The sequence below is a fragment of the Lepisma saccharinum genome, chromosome 24, assembly GCF_977018435.1.
Source record: "Lepisma saccharinum chromosome 24, izLepSacc3.1, whole genome shotgun sequence".
Lineage (NCBI taxonomy): Eukaryota > Metazoa > Arthropoda > Insecta > Zygentoma > Lepismatidae > Lepisma > Lepisma saccharinum.
The window spans coordinates 47,300,901-47,320,742 of NC_139252.1; the positions used below are offsets into that span (position 1 = coordinate 47,300,901).

A 19,842-nucleotide genomic window follows, 5' to 3' on the forward strand; every position below is an offset into this window, starting at 1 on the left:
GCGTCCGAAACGAATAGGCATTTTGCCTAAATTCTAGGCTCTACTAATTATATATGTGTTTGAGCTATATGGCATTATAATAGCTATTTATCGCAGTATACCTACAACACTCCACTAAACAGCTCTCGTTATAGCATTTTTCTAATATCTTTGATGGCCGGATGACAGGTAGGCTTGCCGTATATTCCTTGGGTTTGACCTCCAGGACTGCCTGTCTTGAGGGAAAGCTTGGATCTCTACAGCACGGGTGACATGCTCTCTCGAACACTGGCGTACGGAGCACCTGATTGGTTCTAGGGCTCATATGACCCTTCCTGCCTTTTTTTTTTTTATGTCACAACGTGATGTATGCCAGACAGTAGTCTGAATTACTAATAAGCACTGTTGTGTCAGTAGTGTACGATAGGTGGATCATCCGCCGACCTCTGTGGCGGAGTGGTTAGCATGGGTACTGTGAGTGGACTTCAACATCATCAATATCATCACCTTTAATATTTATCTTCGCATTAGCCAAAACTGGAAGAATAGCGAAGTAAAATAAAGCAAATCAATCAATAGTTAGATTATCCACAATAATAAATATCCACACTATTGTTCTAGAAGCGCTTATGATTCGGATAGGTTTTTTAATGACTTGCGTCATGCCGAAATGTTTCCTTGGTTAGCTGGGTGTGCTGAGAGAAAGAAAATATTGTTTTGCTAAACATGTGCAAGAGACTCCGAATGGAGTATGGTGTTCTGAATTGACCAACCTAATTAAAACAAGCTATAAAATACAAGACTTCCAAACCTTTGTTGCTAAGTGAGGCATCTCATTTGCTAGCTTTTAAATGCATGGATCATGTTTTATCGGAAGCCGGCCGACTTCAGGTAACAAAACAATGAAATTCTACTTTCAAATAGAGTATTAGGCACAAAAAAAGTGCATAGCCTTCCTTTGGACTTGGCGTTCCCACCTGAAATGCTCATGCTACGCCAATGCAAATCGATCGATCTATCGACGTGACCATAAACAATGTTTTCAAAATTATTCCAAGTAATATAATGAAATGATTTACTATTGATTTGATTATGTAATTAATGCGTTGTGGACCCATTTAACCCTCCCCTTACATACAGCCATGGTTCCAGCTATGATTTGTTAGTTTGGTATGAAAAGAGCACACAAAAAATCACACTCTCAATGGTCTTTAATTTCTGAACTCACTCAATGTGTAAGTATATACAATACAGGGTGTCTGGGCTAGAGGTATACAAAAATACACACATATATTTTAGTATCTGTTAAGTTACTTACTTGTCCCATTTTTGTTCAAAGTAACTCACAAAGTTTTTATGTACGCTGGTACACCACAATGTGGGCACCATCTGTAGCTCGACAGATATCCAAATGATACTGAAGCTCATGCCAAGTGTTGACCAGCATTTGAGGTGGTGTTAGCGCAATGATACGCTGTCTCAAATCACCCAAATCATGAACTTAATCAGGCCCATGTAATTTTCCCAGGAATGGGGAATTTTGAAGCCAAATTATCGCAGGCAAGGGGAAAGTGTGGCATATGGCAGGGACAAGAACATCATTGAACACTTGCAGGGAAGTTGAAAAAGACGTTGTTGACCTTCAAACAACTAGAGATACAGTGGGGAGTAGAAAATTGTTGGCTGAGCATGAATGGTTTATTACCGAAATGACAAGGACCAGTTCTAGTCTAGATCGCGTCAAGTGGTCTTGGTGCGTGGAATTTATTTAGAGGCAGCGTGTGAATACAGTACTGAGTGGATTGTATTTTTGTGAATGATATGTTCTGTGTTGTGTAGTTAACTGAAATGAGGGACACAATTAAGAAGCTGTCTATTCGGCTTACGAATGACTATAAGCTCCAAATCGTTGTGGATTTTTCTTGTATGTCCCTTTATGAACAGATAAGATAATCGGGATCGGACCTACAGTTAAAGTAGTATCTAAACTACCATGTATCGAACCTGGGACACCTTAGTTTCAAGGCAACGACGTTACCACTGCGCCAACAAGGAGTACCCCGAATTAAAATCGTGAAAATAGGTACATTGAAATTTCATTTTTATTCTTGTATATAGGCTTACATAATATTTCACAATATGGGCCTCTCATTCATGCAAATAAGAATGGAATTCTTGAAATCCTTTCCTTGCTGAAAGTGTATATTTCCAAGTGTTATTTATGAGGTATATATTTTTAATCACAGAGTCACATCACTTCAACCCGCCACCCCAAATGAGTTAAAAAAACAAAAACACCCCCACCAGCAAATTTTTGTTCATTCGAACACTATGGTATGGTGCTATAGCCCAGGTTCTTAACACAGTATACACCAGTGATGAGTGTATATTATGTAATGTATACATTAGAGATGGACCAATATTCATTTTTTTACACTAATCAAGTATTGAACAATACCATAATTGATATTCTGATTCGATATAAAACTGCAAACATTCCATGAAGCCCTGATTCAATCATTGTTCTCCTTAATTAATGTTTGACTGCAATAGGTTCTGCCTTGAATAAAGAAACTGTGAATTTAGCCATTTACATTAGAAAACAAGGACGTATAAAAAAATAATAGCAAAATGGTAGAATTTTTTCACTAAATTAAGGGCTACTTGTAGAAATATCAGATCAGTAAAAATATCACCAATGGTTACATCAACTGATACCAAGTGAGTTAAGATTACAGTCAGTAGAGTATTAAATGCATTGTAGAAAGAAACATCGAATCGCTTATTATTTCTCACCTCAACAGGTAAATAATTTGTCTTTTCAATATTGCCCACATGCAAGCATGGAAGATTAGGGTACTTCAACTTCTCCTTCCTTATGTTGTCAAAGTAATGTTGCACAGTTATTCTTTGACCCTCATACTCAAACCTGCAAGGAAATAAATTTTAAAATTAGAAATTTCTTTTGGTAGTTTGTTATGCAAAGCGTATATTAAAATGTGAGATGCAAAAATATAAATATGGAACTCTGGGAGGCTTGGACATTTAGCAGCATGTTATAAAAAAGCAATAGTGGTTTTGGTTGTGCATTTTCACTGAAGAAAGAAAATGTTTCTACTAGGATAATATATATCTTACAAGGGTACAAGCAACGGCAAAGGTAATAGTAGATCCCATGGTGAAGTGGGTTAGAAACCCTGCATGCTTAAGGGGTGCTTTGATAAGGCACCTGAATTGTCTCGAGCTGAACCAGGAAATGGGCGATCGTAAATCCCCAAGGCCATTCTGCAAAACGAATGTGAAAAGAGGTTTGTGTGTGGATTTGCTGGGTGATGATAAGTGTATATGTTATTGTTTTCTGTTTTCGTTATTTTAAGTTGCTTTGTTACCTCGGAAGTTGCTTTGCTACCTCTGGAATTTGAATGACGAATAGATTGATTTGATGAACTGACATAAACGAAAAAGCCAACCCCGTGGCAAATTGGTTAGCGTAACGTGCTTCAAAGGCGAATAACTGGGTTTAGAACCTGGTCTTCATCCCACCTCCACCTATCACATCTTTAATCGTTATCATCGCAATTAATGGAGACTGGTAGAACAATGGCGTGAAATAACAAAAAAGCTAGTGATAACGTCAAGCTTTGCAATCAAGGGGCCCTGGGTTCCATACCCGGTGGAGAAACATAATGGTTTGGATCCCACTTTAAACTGTAGGCCCAGTTCCGATTAGTTTTCTGTTCATAAAATGAACTTGAAACAAAAACCCAAACTTATTAAGAACTTATCGCAATATGCTGCCTCTATCAAAAATGATTTTGAAAAGCAACAATACGCAAAGCACCTCAAATCCCCACCGGCTTACAACATGATACTATTCATGATACTATTCATCACTTAAGAATTATTATTTTAGAGTTCAAATTCTGACATTTGCAGAAATTCGCATTGCTCTAGCTCGCTCAGTCGCTATCTTTGTGTAAGCTTATATTAAATGTGATAGAAGCTTATCTTCAATCCTTCACACAACTTCGCTATATACTTGCTACAGGTTTGACATCTTAACAGAACTTCTATCGAACATCGCTCATGAAATATATTTTACCTATCAGCTCTCAACTCGCCTTTTAATTTTCACATACATTTTAATTTTTGTTATTTAGCATCACTTTTCTGCCACTTTTGGGCAATTGTGACCATGAAGAAGAGAACATCCAAAAATAACCACGCTGGTATTCGAACCTGGGACCCCTGACATAAAAGCATCTAGTGTTGCCACTCAGTCAATTTTTACATAGAAACTTACACTCTTACATATGTATTTTGTTTTACCTGCTGCAACTCTTATGGTGAATTGGTGAATACTAACACCTCATTTCAGGTTTATCTAATATTTATTGCTTTGTAGTGAATGATAATCCTATTAAGCCATTGTGATTCTTACTCCGACGAAAAACCTGTTAGAGGATTACGTGTGAAGTGTTATAATAATATATAATAAAGTCTGCTTTGGTCAGCATTTTTAGTGTATTGAATGAAAATTGCATTTTCATTTCGTGTTGATGCACATTGTCGTCACCCAGATTTTGCATTTAATAAATGTAGGTCCAGTATATATTAGTCATTGTGAATTCTAGTCAATTAAAACATTTTGCACTGTTGTGAGATTATCTATGAGGATAAAATTGGGACATAATGAATCTAAATAGAGAAAATGTAACTTGTATATGAAAACTGCCATGTCCAAATGATCTCCGAAAGTAGTGTTTAGCACGTCATATTTTAAGTATAGGTGCCAGCCCCCGTGGCAGTGGTTAGCACATCGCCCTATGATACCAGAGGTCTCAGGTTCGAATCCTGGCCTGGGCTTGGATGTTTGTGAGAGTCCATTCATCAAATTCATCATATTATCACTCATCCTCATCTTCACAAATTAGCCCAAAGTGGCACAAGAAGCAAAGTAAAATAAAGCAATTCAATCAATCAATTCAAGTATAGGCCATGATTGTATCTGGTATATGACGAGATGTGTCTCTCCACTCAATACGTGGCTTGTCCCCACCGAACGAATTGTGGATTAATGTCACTTATGAATTAGGTGACTGAAAGCAGGTATTATAACTTGACAAGTTTAAAAACAAGACGCTGCAATCCATTGTTTGCGCACCTCGCATCACATTTCCCCACCCCATTGTCTGAGGCGACGTTCGTTCGCAGTGTTGCAGACCTGGAGGGAGCGCAATCGTCTGAGAATTTTCAACGAAATTTGAATGTGTAAGGCATGAATTAGTGTCCCCTCACCTACGCTACATATTGATTACGCTAAATTCAAAATACATTTTGATATTTTCCCTTTAAACCTTAAATGAATTAAGTTATATTAGGGATATTTCTTACCAGCATAAGAAATGTATGAAATAAAATGATAGAAAAATGAAAAATATATAAACGATAGAACGGAGCTCACCTTCTAAATGTTTTCCAGTTCTCCTTCTTCAGTTTCACTCTCCCACTCATCCGAGTCTGTGTCTACCGATGAATCTGTGTCCGTGTCTGAATCTGCTTCACCAAGTCTAATTATCAGTTCATCTACACCCTCATCCTTAAGTCCATCTCTTTCAAAGTAAGAATCTTCAATTTTTTTCACGTGTTCACAACATTTAATCCATTTCTGTACAGAATATTCACTAAATAATTTTCCCAGCAATTCTTTCTTTGCGTCCAGTGAATGCCTTAACCTTGATTCCCCCCAACACAAGTTCAATGGGATTTAAGTCTGCGTGGTAAGGCGGAAGTCGTATTATGGTGTGCCCCGCGTTTCTAAATTTCGTGTCAATCGCATACTGTTTCACATAAGGTAGACTTTGAATTTTTAAGTACAATTGCCTTTTGTTCATTGTCCACAATGCTTTCACTCTATTCTCCGCAACAATTTCACTTTCGTTTGCAGGTTTGTCTGTCGCTGAGAGCCACTGTACCATGAAAATCGTCATATTTGTTTTAGCTTAATTTTGCTGAGTTGGCACCACTGGTACTCTCAACACCAGACCAGTGAGTAGAAGAGTGGTGGGGAGGATGACGTAATAGGAAGTGCTCCGAAGCGATCTGCGCATATCGGGACTTAACTTGTCAGGCTATAGGCATGAACATATTGTAAGACAGTTCATGGCCGGGAGTTAGTGATGTCTTCCCCAACCTATCCACTTTAGGTTCCGGGTTCGAGTCCTGGTATGGCAATCTCTTTTCTAAGTGTCCTTTCATCAATTTAATGTGATTATCATCAATTTAATTGATTATCATCAATCTTCATTGTTGCGATTAATTATACAAGTGACATAAAAGCAAAGCAAAATAAGAACAAATAAAAATAATTGTAAAATGACTACAATGTGAGAACATTTGAAAAATAAAATGTGAGCAGAAGATTCATCTTTAAACAGGCATTTGGGGAGAACTGTGTAGACAGACAGCATGCTCCCCAAAGTTGCCAATCCACATGTAGCATGACCTTCGATACTGGAGTTGTGCTTCTCAGGAAAGTTTGCTCGATGCTCCTCAAGCGTCTTATCAAGAATGCCTCGGTGTTCCCAGCATTGCCAACTAATTTTTTTCTCGGGAAAATCTTTTTTCTCCTATTTAATCTGCCGTTGACTGTACTAGACTTCCTGGATTTTAAGGGACAGTTATTTATGAGTATTTACCAGTGGCGAAGTGTGACATTTTTACGTAGTCATCGCAAGATTTGCCAAACGTCAACGAAGAGGGGGGGGCACAATATTTCTCTGCCAATTCAATGTTAAAGCTCATACCATAGACCTTACGACTACAAAAGACACATAATTCTATCTCATACGACGAGAATTATTAAATATGATGAACACTGAAATGCAAACACCTCAATTCTCGAGTTTAAAGGTAAGAAGAACCTCTATGGTTCGCAGTCAATTGTTGTTTTGATAATGAAAAGCAGATTCTTATTGTTCAATGTGTGCTTTTCCTCTTAACAGGTGGAAATAGCAGACATTCGAGTGGTGTGGCCAGGATGTTTGAAGAGAGGGGGGGGGGTTTACATGTACTTTTTAGTAGTCATTCCTGAAGTCCTCATTTTGCCATCTTTTCCTGCCTTAGCTTTCTTCTTTTTTCAAAGAATATTGAGCTCAAGCAGAATTATGATCCTCACCACCCCTCCTTGAGCACGCCACTGGACACTCGGAAGAATCTTGACGACTCCAGACAAACCCTGCCGTGGCTGTAAGCATGGGGATGGGGGCTGAGAAAAGGGCCTGTTATGACCCAGACTGCCAAGAGTGGGGGAAAGTACAGGTCGTTGGACCTGTCTGTATGTTCGGAAGCATTCGGTTGTTCTCGGCACCGGCAGACCAGAGAGATTTGCATCATTCTGCGATGAGCTGGGCTCACGAACACCATTGCATTCAATAGGGAACTTGGCGGGATGGTTCGGCACGAGGGGTAGTACTGGGGCCTCATTTCAATGCGCTAAGATTAGCAAATCTCTTGCGTATTTCGAACAGTTTCATGCTGTTGCTTGGCTTATTTCGGACAAATATGCGAGTATTCTGACTTATTATTTTCCTGCTTCTCTAAAATATATAAAATGCAATATTTTTATTATTTTGCTTGGTCATCGCTGCATCTCCCGATGACTGGATGCCTCGCCTCTGGTATTTAAGTAATATACCCTGCATCCCATGTTGTTTTTTATATACATATTAGGGATGGGACCGATCAATTGTTACTCTTATCGGTATCAGCCCATCTAGGTTTATGAGTAAAATTGCCGATTATTTTACCGATCCGATATATCGATAAATATCTGATAATTTAGTGCAAAATTCTGCCATTTTGTTGTAATTTTTATGGATAATCTCCATGCCCTACTTTCTAAAAAAGTAAATGTCTAAATGTGCAATTTTGTTTGCACTTTAGTCACCTTGAAACAATTTATAAAGGTCAATGAACCTTTCAGGTTCTTCAAGGACCATTTCTAATTTTATATCGGATCGGTAGAATATTGGTTATTGGTAAATTTTATATCGGTACTTTATCGGTATCGGTCAAAATTCCATATTGGCCCATCCCTAATATATATACCTCAGAAAGTGTGAATGCCAGAATTTCAAATTATACCTAGTTTTCTTCAGCTACAGAATAGGCTATGAGCCTATAGTGAGAGGTTGACTTGGGGATCAGGGATAGAGTAGTGATTGAACCACAATTTTCAGCATAGTTACCTTATGTGAACTATGAGAGATAATCAGAATATTAAAGTAGCTGTCATTACAACCTGAAATCCGACCATTACCAAAAATTATAGCACAAAATTAATGATAATTGCACATCTTGCATAATTCTCAAATGTGCGTGCACTTTACATATCTTTGGCAGTCAAAAATAGTATGACTGATTAAATTTGACACAATATTTTCTAATGCTAACACTGATATCAGCCAAAAATAGTGCAGGCTCATCCATAATTCTATCATACTTACATTTCTTGTGAAGAAGCCCTCTTAACTTCCTGAACTTTGTATATTCTTTTAGATGTTGGATCACCAGGTCGCATGTATCTCTCTACTTTCAGTCCTGTAAATAAAGCAAGAGCTATGTTGAGTACTGAAACTGACATGTTGGGTTTTACAAATCTCAGTTTGATACTATTGTATTAACACAGATACAACCTGAAGGTGATTTCATACTGAAGTGACATGAAGTAGTGTATTCTCCATGTTACCATGTTTACTGGATTTTTTTATGTGTGTGTGTGTGTGTGTGTGTGATGGTGTGTGTGTGTCGATATAAGAATGGTGGGCAAAAAGAGCTACAGAAAAAGCAAACAGACAGTGACAAAACATTGAATTCGAAGGGTCCGTCTTTTCTCCTTCCACTGAAGATGCAGCGCTAAAGTCTGCGAAAATTCAAACTTTTTCCCACTACCTGGTGAGTGTTTTATTTCTCCTTCTTTGCTTTATATATATATATATGTTTAGCTTTAATGTATGAAAAAATGCTTATTATATATTATACAAGCTTTTAAACCAGACCTTAAGTAAATTATTTAAAGAGCTTAAAGAGTAGTTTACATACACCAGGGTCCTTCCACGTCAAATCATCCAGGCCATGTCACCCACCATCTCCGATTTTCATGAAATTCGGTATACTTATGGAACTTTTGATGCTAATTACAAAAATGACAACTTTTTTGAGATTGGTCAAGGGGTTCAGAAATTACATGTTTTTAAAAATCTCCGTGTACGCCACATGTGGCTCCACTTTGAATGGCATGCATTAGGTTATAAATTATAGTTTCTTCTCTCAGGTTTTCCGTAGAAACTTCAAGTTTGTTTTCTTTTGCTCAGGATAATGTAAGATTTCATTTAAATAAGGTTTCAGATCAGTGTATCAATAATCATGTATTTTATATATAGTTTCATGTATTTTTTTAGAAAAATAAATGACTAACTTCAAGAGCAAATTTCGTGCAATGCCCCCCCCCCTTCAATTTCCCCCAAATTTTATATACAGGTAGCTCAGAGTGGGTACTAATGCTTGATGGAAAAATTGGGGTAGGCAGTTCAGAGACAGGGTGATAAAAAAATCATTTGCATTAAAAGTTAATCTTATTAAAAATGCTTATGTATTTAGCACAAAGTCTGAAGTACAATATGTTTTGAGGTATAATATTCAAAATTTCTGTTCACTATGTGTGAAGGTAAGCATAGGCATAACCTGCGGGGGCAAAGGGAATCATTTGCCCTCTCCAAAATTTATAAATTAATTAAAACCTACAAATAATAATTGCAGTAGAACCCCGATTTCAAGTTCCTCAATTTTACATTGTCCTGCATTTTACATTCAATCTTGGTAATCCCCAACATAGCAAATTGCTAATAAATTTAGGTTTTAAGGTTTTTTTCAGCTTGGTCCCTGAACAACGTAAAATCAAGGTTCCACTGTATCTAAGTTAGTTTCAACTGTCTTCAATTTTTTTAAAAAAATTATAATCATCATCATTAGCATTCCGAAGTTTAGCAAATTTTCTTCGAGATCATTCTTCTTTTTGTGCATTTTATCTCAATACGGAATTTATTTTTTTTGCTACTCTTCACGGAGATAGGTAATATGAAGTAAGAATTAATAATACACATTTGTGCTGATTGACGTTTTTTCCAAATGGAGCTTTTCTTGACACATACCACAGAAAATCTCCTTGTGATGGGGTGGTTGGAACATTTATAGAAGACTTGTGTAGATATCAACAGTATCATGTAACAAGTGCAGCAATGAGGTACCAATTCCATACAAATAGTATTAGAGGCATAAGTTTCTTATTAATCATGTAAGGTGAAATGTCAACAAATCGCAGTACAATGTGTTAGTGATTGCAAAGTACTATACAACAGCACCAGGAAGATTAAGTATGCACTGTTTTGAACTTAGGTTACAGGCTATTTACAGTGTTCGGTAAGTTACATTTTACAAGCAACCGAGTTTCAGTTACTAATTTAAAAAGTAACTCTGTTACAGTTACTGGTACTTTGAAAGTAACTGTGAGTTACTTTACAGTTACTGTGTAAGAAACTTACAGTTAATGATCATTGATTTGTGTAAAAATTACAAATTGCGTTTCTAGTACATAATGTCTTCATATACTTACATTACTACTGCAAATAAATGATGAAACACAAGAGTCAACTTTGATTGAACAATTTTAATTAAGAAATCATTTGTATGCTGACCACGGTATTTTGAATATGGTGTCACTGATTCAACTTCCACCTATTTCTTTCTCCTCCATTCCAAGTTCAACAAAATCCAAAGATCAACTCCTTCAACGATGACTGTTTCTTAGCTCGACAGTCCACCTAAAACACTGAAGTTTTCACATACAAGTAGATATGAATTGAAGTAAACCGTGGATGAAGTTAGCGTGCAACAAAGCATAGCTTCCTTGACAGGCCGGCAATTCCAAGAAAATCCTTTTACGTAGAATCCAGAGAAGGTACAGATATATTTTTTTTACAGTTCGGAACAGAAAATGTGAATGGCACAATATATGGTGCATGAAATTTTGGCAATGCATAGAATACAATCGAGTAAGTATTTTTCGGTACTATCTTCATGGGCGTAACATGGGAACTATCTTTCGTTGAGAGAATCAAAGTTTTCAGTCCCATAAAAATAGTGTCAAAGATTATTTGCTAAATACATTTGAAAAATCACAATAATTACTCTTTTTTTGTTTGTTCCTCAAGTGCCAGGAGGTTCACAAAATATATTTAACTTGTAGGTTTTAATTAATCTATAAATTTTGGAGAGGGCAAATGATTCCCTTTTGCCCCCACCAGGTTACGCCTATGCTTGCCTTCACACATAGTGAACAGAAATTTTGAATATTATACCTCAAAACATATTGTACTTCAGACTTTGTGCTAAATACATAAGCATTTTTAATAAGATTAACTTTTAATGCAAATGATTTTTTTATCACCCTGTCTCTGAACCGCCCACCCCAATTTTTCCATCAAGCATTAGTACCCACTCTGAGCTACCTGTATATTATAAAATTTGGGGAAAATTGAAGGTGGGGCATTGCACGAAATTTGCTCTTGAAGTTAGTCATTTATTTTTCTAAAAAAATACATGAAACTATATATAAAATACATGATTATTGATACACTGATCTGAAACCTTATTTAAATGAAATCTTACACTATCCTGAGCAAAAGAAAACAAACTTGAAGTTTCTACGGAAAACCTGAGAGAAGAAACTATAATTTATAACCTAATGTGTGTCATTCAAAGTGGAGCCACATGTGGCGTACACGGAGATTTTTAAAAACACGTAATTTCTGAACCCCTTGACCAATCGCAAAAAAGTTGTCATTTTTGTAATCGGCATCAAAAGTTCTGTAAGTATACCGAATTTCATCAAAATCGGAGATGGTGGGTGACATTTTCACAAAATTCTGGATGATTTGACATGGAATGACCCACCCACCACTGATCATTGTATAACATACCATTCCAATAACCAGGTTCCCCCAGATTGTTCACACGGATTCGAGGGAGCCGAAGCGAGTATCTATTTGCCCTATTATTGCAACCTGCAAAGTGTTTTGTACTTATACTTTTTGAGGCCAGTCCATGAATTAGTACTAACAAAGCAAAGATACATGTTTTGACATTATCTTCGATGCTCTTAATATGTTGACAACACTTGGCATGAAATTCCACTATCTTAAATCAGAAAAATTGAATGAAAGTAGCATTTCACACTAGGTAATTTAATATACTTACCCACAATGAATTTTCTGAACTTCTCCAAAATTGGTTCAGACAGTTTCCTGGAAAACAGCTCATCTCGAGGTTGTCCTTGATCATTACGTCTCAGGCCACTCTCATAAAGTTCATACAAAGTATAGGTTACCTTCTGGTTCTTCGGGAAGGCTTTGTGAGCCACTAGAAATTCAACAGGAAAATTGTCAAGAACATAAGACTGCAAAACAAAATCTAGCAGATATGTGCAATACAAGATCAATAATTTAAATATAATTTAAATCAAATTTGATAGATCAAGAGAATTTCTTTCAATTTTAGATTACTAACTTAAATTTGACATTAAACACATGCAAAACATACAATAAACATATGCTAAAAGCAGGTACATATCTAGAAATATATTTCGAGGGGGGGGAGTCCGACAAAGCATATCAATAATAATGATAATAATAATATTAATTATGTAAAATAATTAATATTGTATTGTTATTATTACATGAATAGGTATAATTTGGTAAAAAAATAGAAGTATTACAGTATGTATTCATTATCTAGATTACAAATAGTTAAGATCATCATAATTTGTATGAAAACAACTGCCCTGGCAAGGAAATTAATGTCAAATAGATAAAGAAGTGAATATTTATTGAATAACAAAGAAAGGAGTAAGATTCAATTGATAAAAAGTAAAGTTCCTGATTAGTATTTTATGCATATTATCATAAGTTGTAGTAGTGTGCTTAAATCTTTGGAACTGTCCTTCAAAACCGTATGATCCCAATTTCTCGCCTTTCAATAATGCTGAACGCTGTACTAAATAACCATCGATTATGTAACAAATGCTAAAGAAAGTATATCTTGATTATTTAACTTTTGTAATTTGTAAGTCTGGACTCCCTGGAACACCCCCCTCCCCCAAACATGCCCATGGTTAAAAACCAGGATGAGGTGAGGTGTTTCAGTAACGAAGCATGTTTCATTCCCACTCTGACTGATGGATGATCCATCATATTTATTGCTAACTCTTTCATCTGATTTTTATTTATATTCATCATCTATACTTGTCTAAAAGGTGGAAAAATAAAGTCAAATAATCAAAACAAAAATGGGGAAACGAAAATACATAGAGGAATGACTGCTGGTTTAGCTTTTAGTGTAGAATACACTTTGTGTGTAAAAAGTACCATTCATTAACCACGCATTATTTAATTCAAAATACATTTAAAAACACCAACATGAAAAACAAGAAAATAAGTTCACAAAACTATATTATTTCTTGATACCGTGGATAGCACCCTTGACCCACTTCTGTCTAGTGCTGCCATCATATGATAGGCCAAGGTACTAGTTACCATTGACTAGATGACAAGCCCAATGGTGAACTGTGGAGTCCTGACTTGCCTTGCCTATCTGTGCATAAAGTGGACTGAAAACCAAAACTCAATCTCGAAATAGATATCCCTTAATGTTAAAAATATTGAACCCCCTACAGGGAAGCAGTACCCAGAGGGGAGGGGCCTCTTGCTCATCAGATGCTACACTGTTTATGTTAATAAAAAATAACAGGTGGCGCAAAACTAATCATCCAATTTGACCTGACCTTTATTTTGACATCTTGTTGTTTACATCAGTAGTGTCTTGTCAGTTAAATAGACAATACTCACGAAATTTATTGTGTGTGAAAATGAATAAGTATACCCCAAATACAGCCTGCAAACATTAGCTCTTTTGCGTGACACTTTTCCTGGCAGAGTAATATCCCGTTTTGGTGATTTGCCATGGCCAGCCAGGTCCCCCAATTTCATCGCTCCAGATTTTTTCCTTTGGGAATATTTGAAGTCATTGTTTTATGTAAATAAGCCAGAGATGTTACAGCAACTAAAGGACAATATTCAGCATGAAATTGAAATATCCTCACAGATTCTTTCCAACACCATGGAAAACACATTAAAAAGAGCCAAAATTTCCATCATATTGAATGGTGGTCATTTATTGGATGTTATCTTTAAAAATTGAGGACATAAAACTTACAAGTATCAATAAAAGTTTAACACACAAAAAAAATACTTTCTTTAATTTAAAACCCAAGCTATAGGCTAAGAAAATTAGGTGATGACTTTTGCGCCACCTTGTATTACTGTCTGCTTACTAGACCCTTCCCTTTGAAATATACAGGATGTAAAGACAAAAGAATGACAATTTCAACATTGATTTGTGTACTACTGTTGCACTTGCTGCTGGCAGCAACTTAAAATGAACGAGTAGATTATATTCACCAGATAATAATACATTTATTATTCATATACACAGCAGACATGGACTGACATGAAATTCTTACGATACAGAAAAGGCGCCAATGTGCAACTTTCTGACATCAATCTATGTACAGGGTGGAGCATTTTTGACTACCTAGTTTTGTTCTGGGAACATTGTGCAATAGGAGGAGCAGGGGAAGAACTGCAGTGCTTCGTGGCCTTGGATTTCAGTAGCCATGGAGCGGTGGCCTGTGGAGCAACATATATCTTATGTACAGAAGGTTGTTTTGAGATGGCCTGCAGCTGGTCAACAATGGTGATGGGAACGCTATTCACAAATGGTACAAGATTCCTCAGCTGCAAAACTTTCAATTGGTACTAACAGAATGGAGCCATGGTACATATGTGCCTTGCTGCCTCAGCAAGGATACATTGAAGGAATTTTAAATTCTTCCCAGGTCCCATCATTTTTAGTTTTTTCCTTTGCCCCCCCCCCCCCCCCCTTGCCCTGAGGTCACCAGATTTCTTCCCCTGGGGCTACTTGAGGGGGAAAGTGTCTGCAATACAAGTGGGAAGTGATGAACGTAGATCCTGAAATCCTTGTGTGTGTCATGCAAAGCATCGGAGACCATCCGGTGCAATGGATTGCTAATGGAGGTGCATATTACCAAGATAATGTACACAAAGTGTCTGACACATTTTAATTATTAATAAATCAGAAACTAATGAAGATAAAAATAAACTGGTGGCATTGATAGATAGATAAACTTAAGAAGTTTTATGTCCTGTATCAGTACACTTCTATGTGTGCTCCTTTTGTCACATGGAGAATGTCAAGACAATAATAGATTTCTTCCCATGTTTGGGCCAGCATGTCGACATCTACAATATCTATCGTGTTGTTTATTCTGGCTTTCAGTTCATATGTTCATCACTTTTGCCTCATAAAATTTCTGCCACATATACTCAAAGAAAAAAAATTCAATGTGGTTTTGTTGGGTGATCTCATGGGCCAAGGAATCGGACCACCGCATCAAATTCATCTTCACGGCAAGCTTTTGTTTAAAACACGATGAACAATGTTGACGAACCTTACAAAAGTGATGAAAATGAAATCAGAATAAACAACAAGATAAGATACTGTGGACGTCGACATGCTGACCCAAACATGAGAAAAATCTATTAGCGTCTTGACATTCTCCATGTGACAAAATGAATGCACATAGAAGTGTACTGATACAAGACATAAAATTTTGCACTAAATTGTATGTTATTTATACATATATACACATATCGATGCTGAATGCCAATATATCAGACGATACTGAAGAGTGTAGCTTAATCTACCCAATCCCTACTAAGTAGATGAATATAGTGCTCACCGTCAATGTTAACAAATGGTTTCCATTGAAGAATAAAGCTCGGATAGAAACCAAACCATCCTTCTAAACCACCACCTAAATCAAATCTTCCTTTCCCCTTCACCCAAGGTTGGAAATAAAAGGATCGGCCAGCTGGAACATACCTGGAATATTGAAACACATGCAACAATACAAACTTAGTTGCAATTGATTTATTAAGACTACAAGGGTACAAAATGTGCTTTACCATCCATATCTTTCAAATACAAATATTTCTTCTCATTGAAATTAGTACCGAAACATAGCAAGAAAGTTCCAGGTGTGGTTAAACAGACAACCGAACTCAGGGGTGGCCACAGGGAGGATTATGGCGCAGGCTACACCATCGAAATTTTTTGGTGGGATTTCTTTCTCTTCAAATAATATAAAATTCAACATTTATATATTTTTCTAAAATATGTGTAAAACATTTGCACCTTAAATAATTCATTACATGAAGAAAGGAAAGTATTTAGGAGCAGGGGTGCCCACAGGCAGGTTTGTAGATGCACGTTGTGTACATCCGACTATTGAGGGGGAGGGGGTGATGGGAATTTGACGTGAACAATATAACATTGGGCACAAGTTTAATTACGTTATCAATTAATCATTGCTATTATATAAATAGCAATTTGTAGACTTCCAAGGGACTTGTAACTGGTAATAGGTATTATCGGGGGAGGGGGGAAGATATATAAAAGTCTTATGTATTAGGCCTTAAATTGACATGTGGATTTTGGGGGGATTGAGAATTAAATGTTGGGTGGAGGAAGGGGGGGGGGGTTATCCAGCTCTTCGTGTTAAGTCTTAGATTATGACTGGTATTTTAGTTAGGTGGATTGACCATTAAATTGAAAGCATATCCAATTCTTGTGTATTACTACAGTTGCAGAAATTCTGGTGTGGGGATCGAGAATTATTTCTTTTGGAAGAGGAAATATCCACTCTACAATGTAAGCAGTAAGTCCACAATTGGCATGTAAATTTTAGTGGGAGGATTGAGTATTACATTTAAAGGGGGAGATATGAAGCTCTTGATAAAGTGTTAAATTTTAGATTGTCAAGGGCTTTCTGTAGTGGGGGGAGAGTTCCAATATTATATTTTGTGGACTATATTTAGGGATATAGTATCCACATGTTTTCAGTGCTGAACATATGAAAAGAGAAGCTGGAAAAGAGTAAATATCTGAGGATCCTAAGAAAGTGTTGACAACGTTGACAACCCAGGACACTTCTGTACAAAACGTTTAATTTATTTCTGAAAGTTCGTTGCCAAGTGACATATGTTATGTGACATATACATGTGATGTTTCTACCCTATATCAGGGTCTTCTTCAGAATAGGAAACAAATTTGAATTTCTGATTCCTGTCCTGTGAAAAAGGTGTATTTCATGATTCAATAACAGTTATTTTTCTTTTATTATTTTTGTCATTTTAATTTGCTTTTTTTGCCACTTTTGCCTATTGTGACAACAAGGACGAGTGACGTTTAAATGAAAATGATGAAGGGACACACAAAAATACCCATGCCAAGGCCAGGATTCACACCCATAAACTTCAATGACAAGACCTAAAGTAGACTACTTGACACCAAGCCGGCTGCTATTTGTAACTACGAGAATCATTAAATAAAATAATGCACCCAATGTGGCAACACTGCAGAGTGGATGATACAATCAAAGTAAAAGTTACACCAGTTGCAGTTGAAGGCTTGTGCACATGTATTCATCAGTTCCCTAGTGTATGCCAATTGCAAGTGACAGAGTGTTAGAAATTACTTCTGCGGGCAACTTGGGTATTGTGATGGTCGAAGACCAAACATCGAGCATGAAAATTGAAGATTTACATGGTAAAAACCCAACAGAATATCTACAGTGCTTTGCGTGAAGTTTGTGATGAGCAAACCGTGAACCGTAGACATTGAACCACGATGGACTGATTGAAATCAGGTTATTTTTTAAAGAAAAAAAAATCACTGATTTAAATCACTCTAAATTAATAATTATTAGAATAATGTACATAAGGATTTTGTAGATATCAGAAACACGTTTGGTGAACGTACATTACTCTTGTAATCATTTAATGGTGATTATTAGGTTCTAACATAGGAAAATAAAGGAAATAAAATATATATACTGATGGTATGAAGCTCATACAAAAGGAAATGTAAACACAGGATTTCCCTTGACTTAAAATTGAATAATTTTATGGGCAAAAATAGCAAACATTTTGTGTAGAAAAATATACAAAATATTAATCATAAACCATAAATAGTGTCAATATCATTAAATTGTAAATAAACATGGCAGCTGATATTTTTCGAACTATCATTAAAAAAATCTCCAAAATTCAGGTACAAAGATTATAAAAATATTTAAGTTATTATTTTAAGTTGTTTTAGTTTCACTGGAAGAAAACTTATGAAATTATTATTATTAGTTTCAATAACAAACATTTCCATAAACAGAAAAATGTATTGTATGTAGATTAGGCACACACAGGAGACTCCTATGTAGAAAAATGTGTTTTTTATTTGCTTTAATCAAACTGTTCAAATATTTTACAGGGCCATTTACTAGAAAAAGCCTTTCTATAAAAAAACATATATCTATGTGCATGGTGCCAAAAACCATTCAATCGATCTTAAGTATGTTTTTTAAAAAGAAATCTATTTTAAAAAAAACCAACAAACATTATTTTCTTAATAAAAATCATGATATTTATCCACCCTGCTTTGCACTATAGTTGAAATCATGAATGAGTGACGTCCCATCACCTGCATGACGAAAAAAGTTCAACGAATGCAAGCAAAGATGAAGCAAATGATCACCTTTGCCTCTGATCACAAAGAAATCATCAAGACCTGTAGAGTCTCATATGAAACTATTGTCACAGCAGCATTTTATCATTGCTGCAACCAAAATTTACACAGAAGAATGCAAAAACCAACCTGGCTTGTTTTGGGATGGATCACTCATTTTGCACTCCTGCACCGGAGGAAGTTTGTGACCGATTTGCGAACAAATTATGATTAGAAAGTATCGACTCATCAGCCATACAGTCCAGACATGAGTCCACCAGACTTGGACTTCTTCCCCATGCATGGACAATGTTTTCCCTCCCTGGGAGAGTTTTCTGCAGCAGTACCCCAAGTCATAGTGGTACTCTAACTGGCACAGCAAATCTTCCAAGATGTTGAGATAAGGTTATTGAGAAGCTGTGGGACTACACTGAAGGACCATAAGGAGATACTGTCTAACATGCAATAAACATGTAAGAAAAAGAAAGTCTGCATTATTTGTGAAATGACCCTTGAATTCTGGGAAACTTTAAATTGTTACAATGATCAAGTAGTGGCATTTGAAAAAGTCTGAGTAATGAAATGCATGTTCTTTCCCATATACATACCTGTAGTTCAATGCATGCTGCAATATAATATCTATAGCTTGCATGGCTTTGCGAGGTGGGTCCATGGTTTCTCTGTTTTGATCCATGAACTCTTGTAATTTCTCTGGATTTATGTATGCAGCAAATGTTATTGTAATGGAGAAAGAGACATCTCTTCCATTCTCTTCATTTTTTACAGTTACTTCTTCATTCTCAAGCTGAAAATGGTAAACAATAAATAAACTGACTTGACTAAATAAATTTGTATTTTGGTTTCATATGTGACTTTAGCTGTATTGGGAACTCTATTCAGTACAATTCACAACAGCAGATATAAGTCAAAAGTGTGGGCCTCCTTGATTGCATAGTGGTAATGTCATTGCCTCGTAATCAAGGGGTCCCGGGTTAATTATCTGGTGGAGGCACATTGCACAGTGGTTTAGATCCCACTTTAAACTGTAGGTCCAGTCCCAATTAGCCTATCTGTTCAAACCCAATTCGAACAAATGTCAAAATGGGCCCC

The 19,842-nt window shown here is 36.3% G+C and overlaps 1 protein-coding gene across 1 annotated transcript in view; it reads right to left on the reverse strand.

Annotated features, from left to right (window-relative positions):
- LOC145978177 (protein argonaute-2-like) overlaps positions 1 to 19,842 on the reverse strand; it is an 87,454-nt gene that overhangs the window by 54,374 nt on the left and 13,238 nt on the right. Inside the window, exons 4-8 of the mRNA XM_083110617.1 lie at positions 19,341 to 19,537; positions 15,914 to 16,056; positions 12,295 to 12,456; positions 8,487 to 8,580; positions 2,776 to 2,908 (exon numbers count right to left, since the gene is read on the reverse strand). Coding sequence (XP_082966743.1) covers positions 2,776 to 2,908; positions 8,487 to 8,580; positions 12,295 to 12,456; positions 15,914 to 16,056; positions 19,341 to 19,537 — 729 coding nt within the window. The remainder of the gene's footprint in view (positions 1 to 2,775; positions 2,909 to 8,486; positions 8,581 to 12,294; positions 12,457 to 15,913; positions 16,057 to 19,340; positions 19,538 to 19,842) is intronic.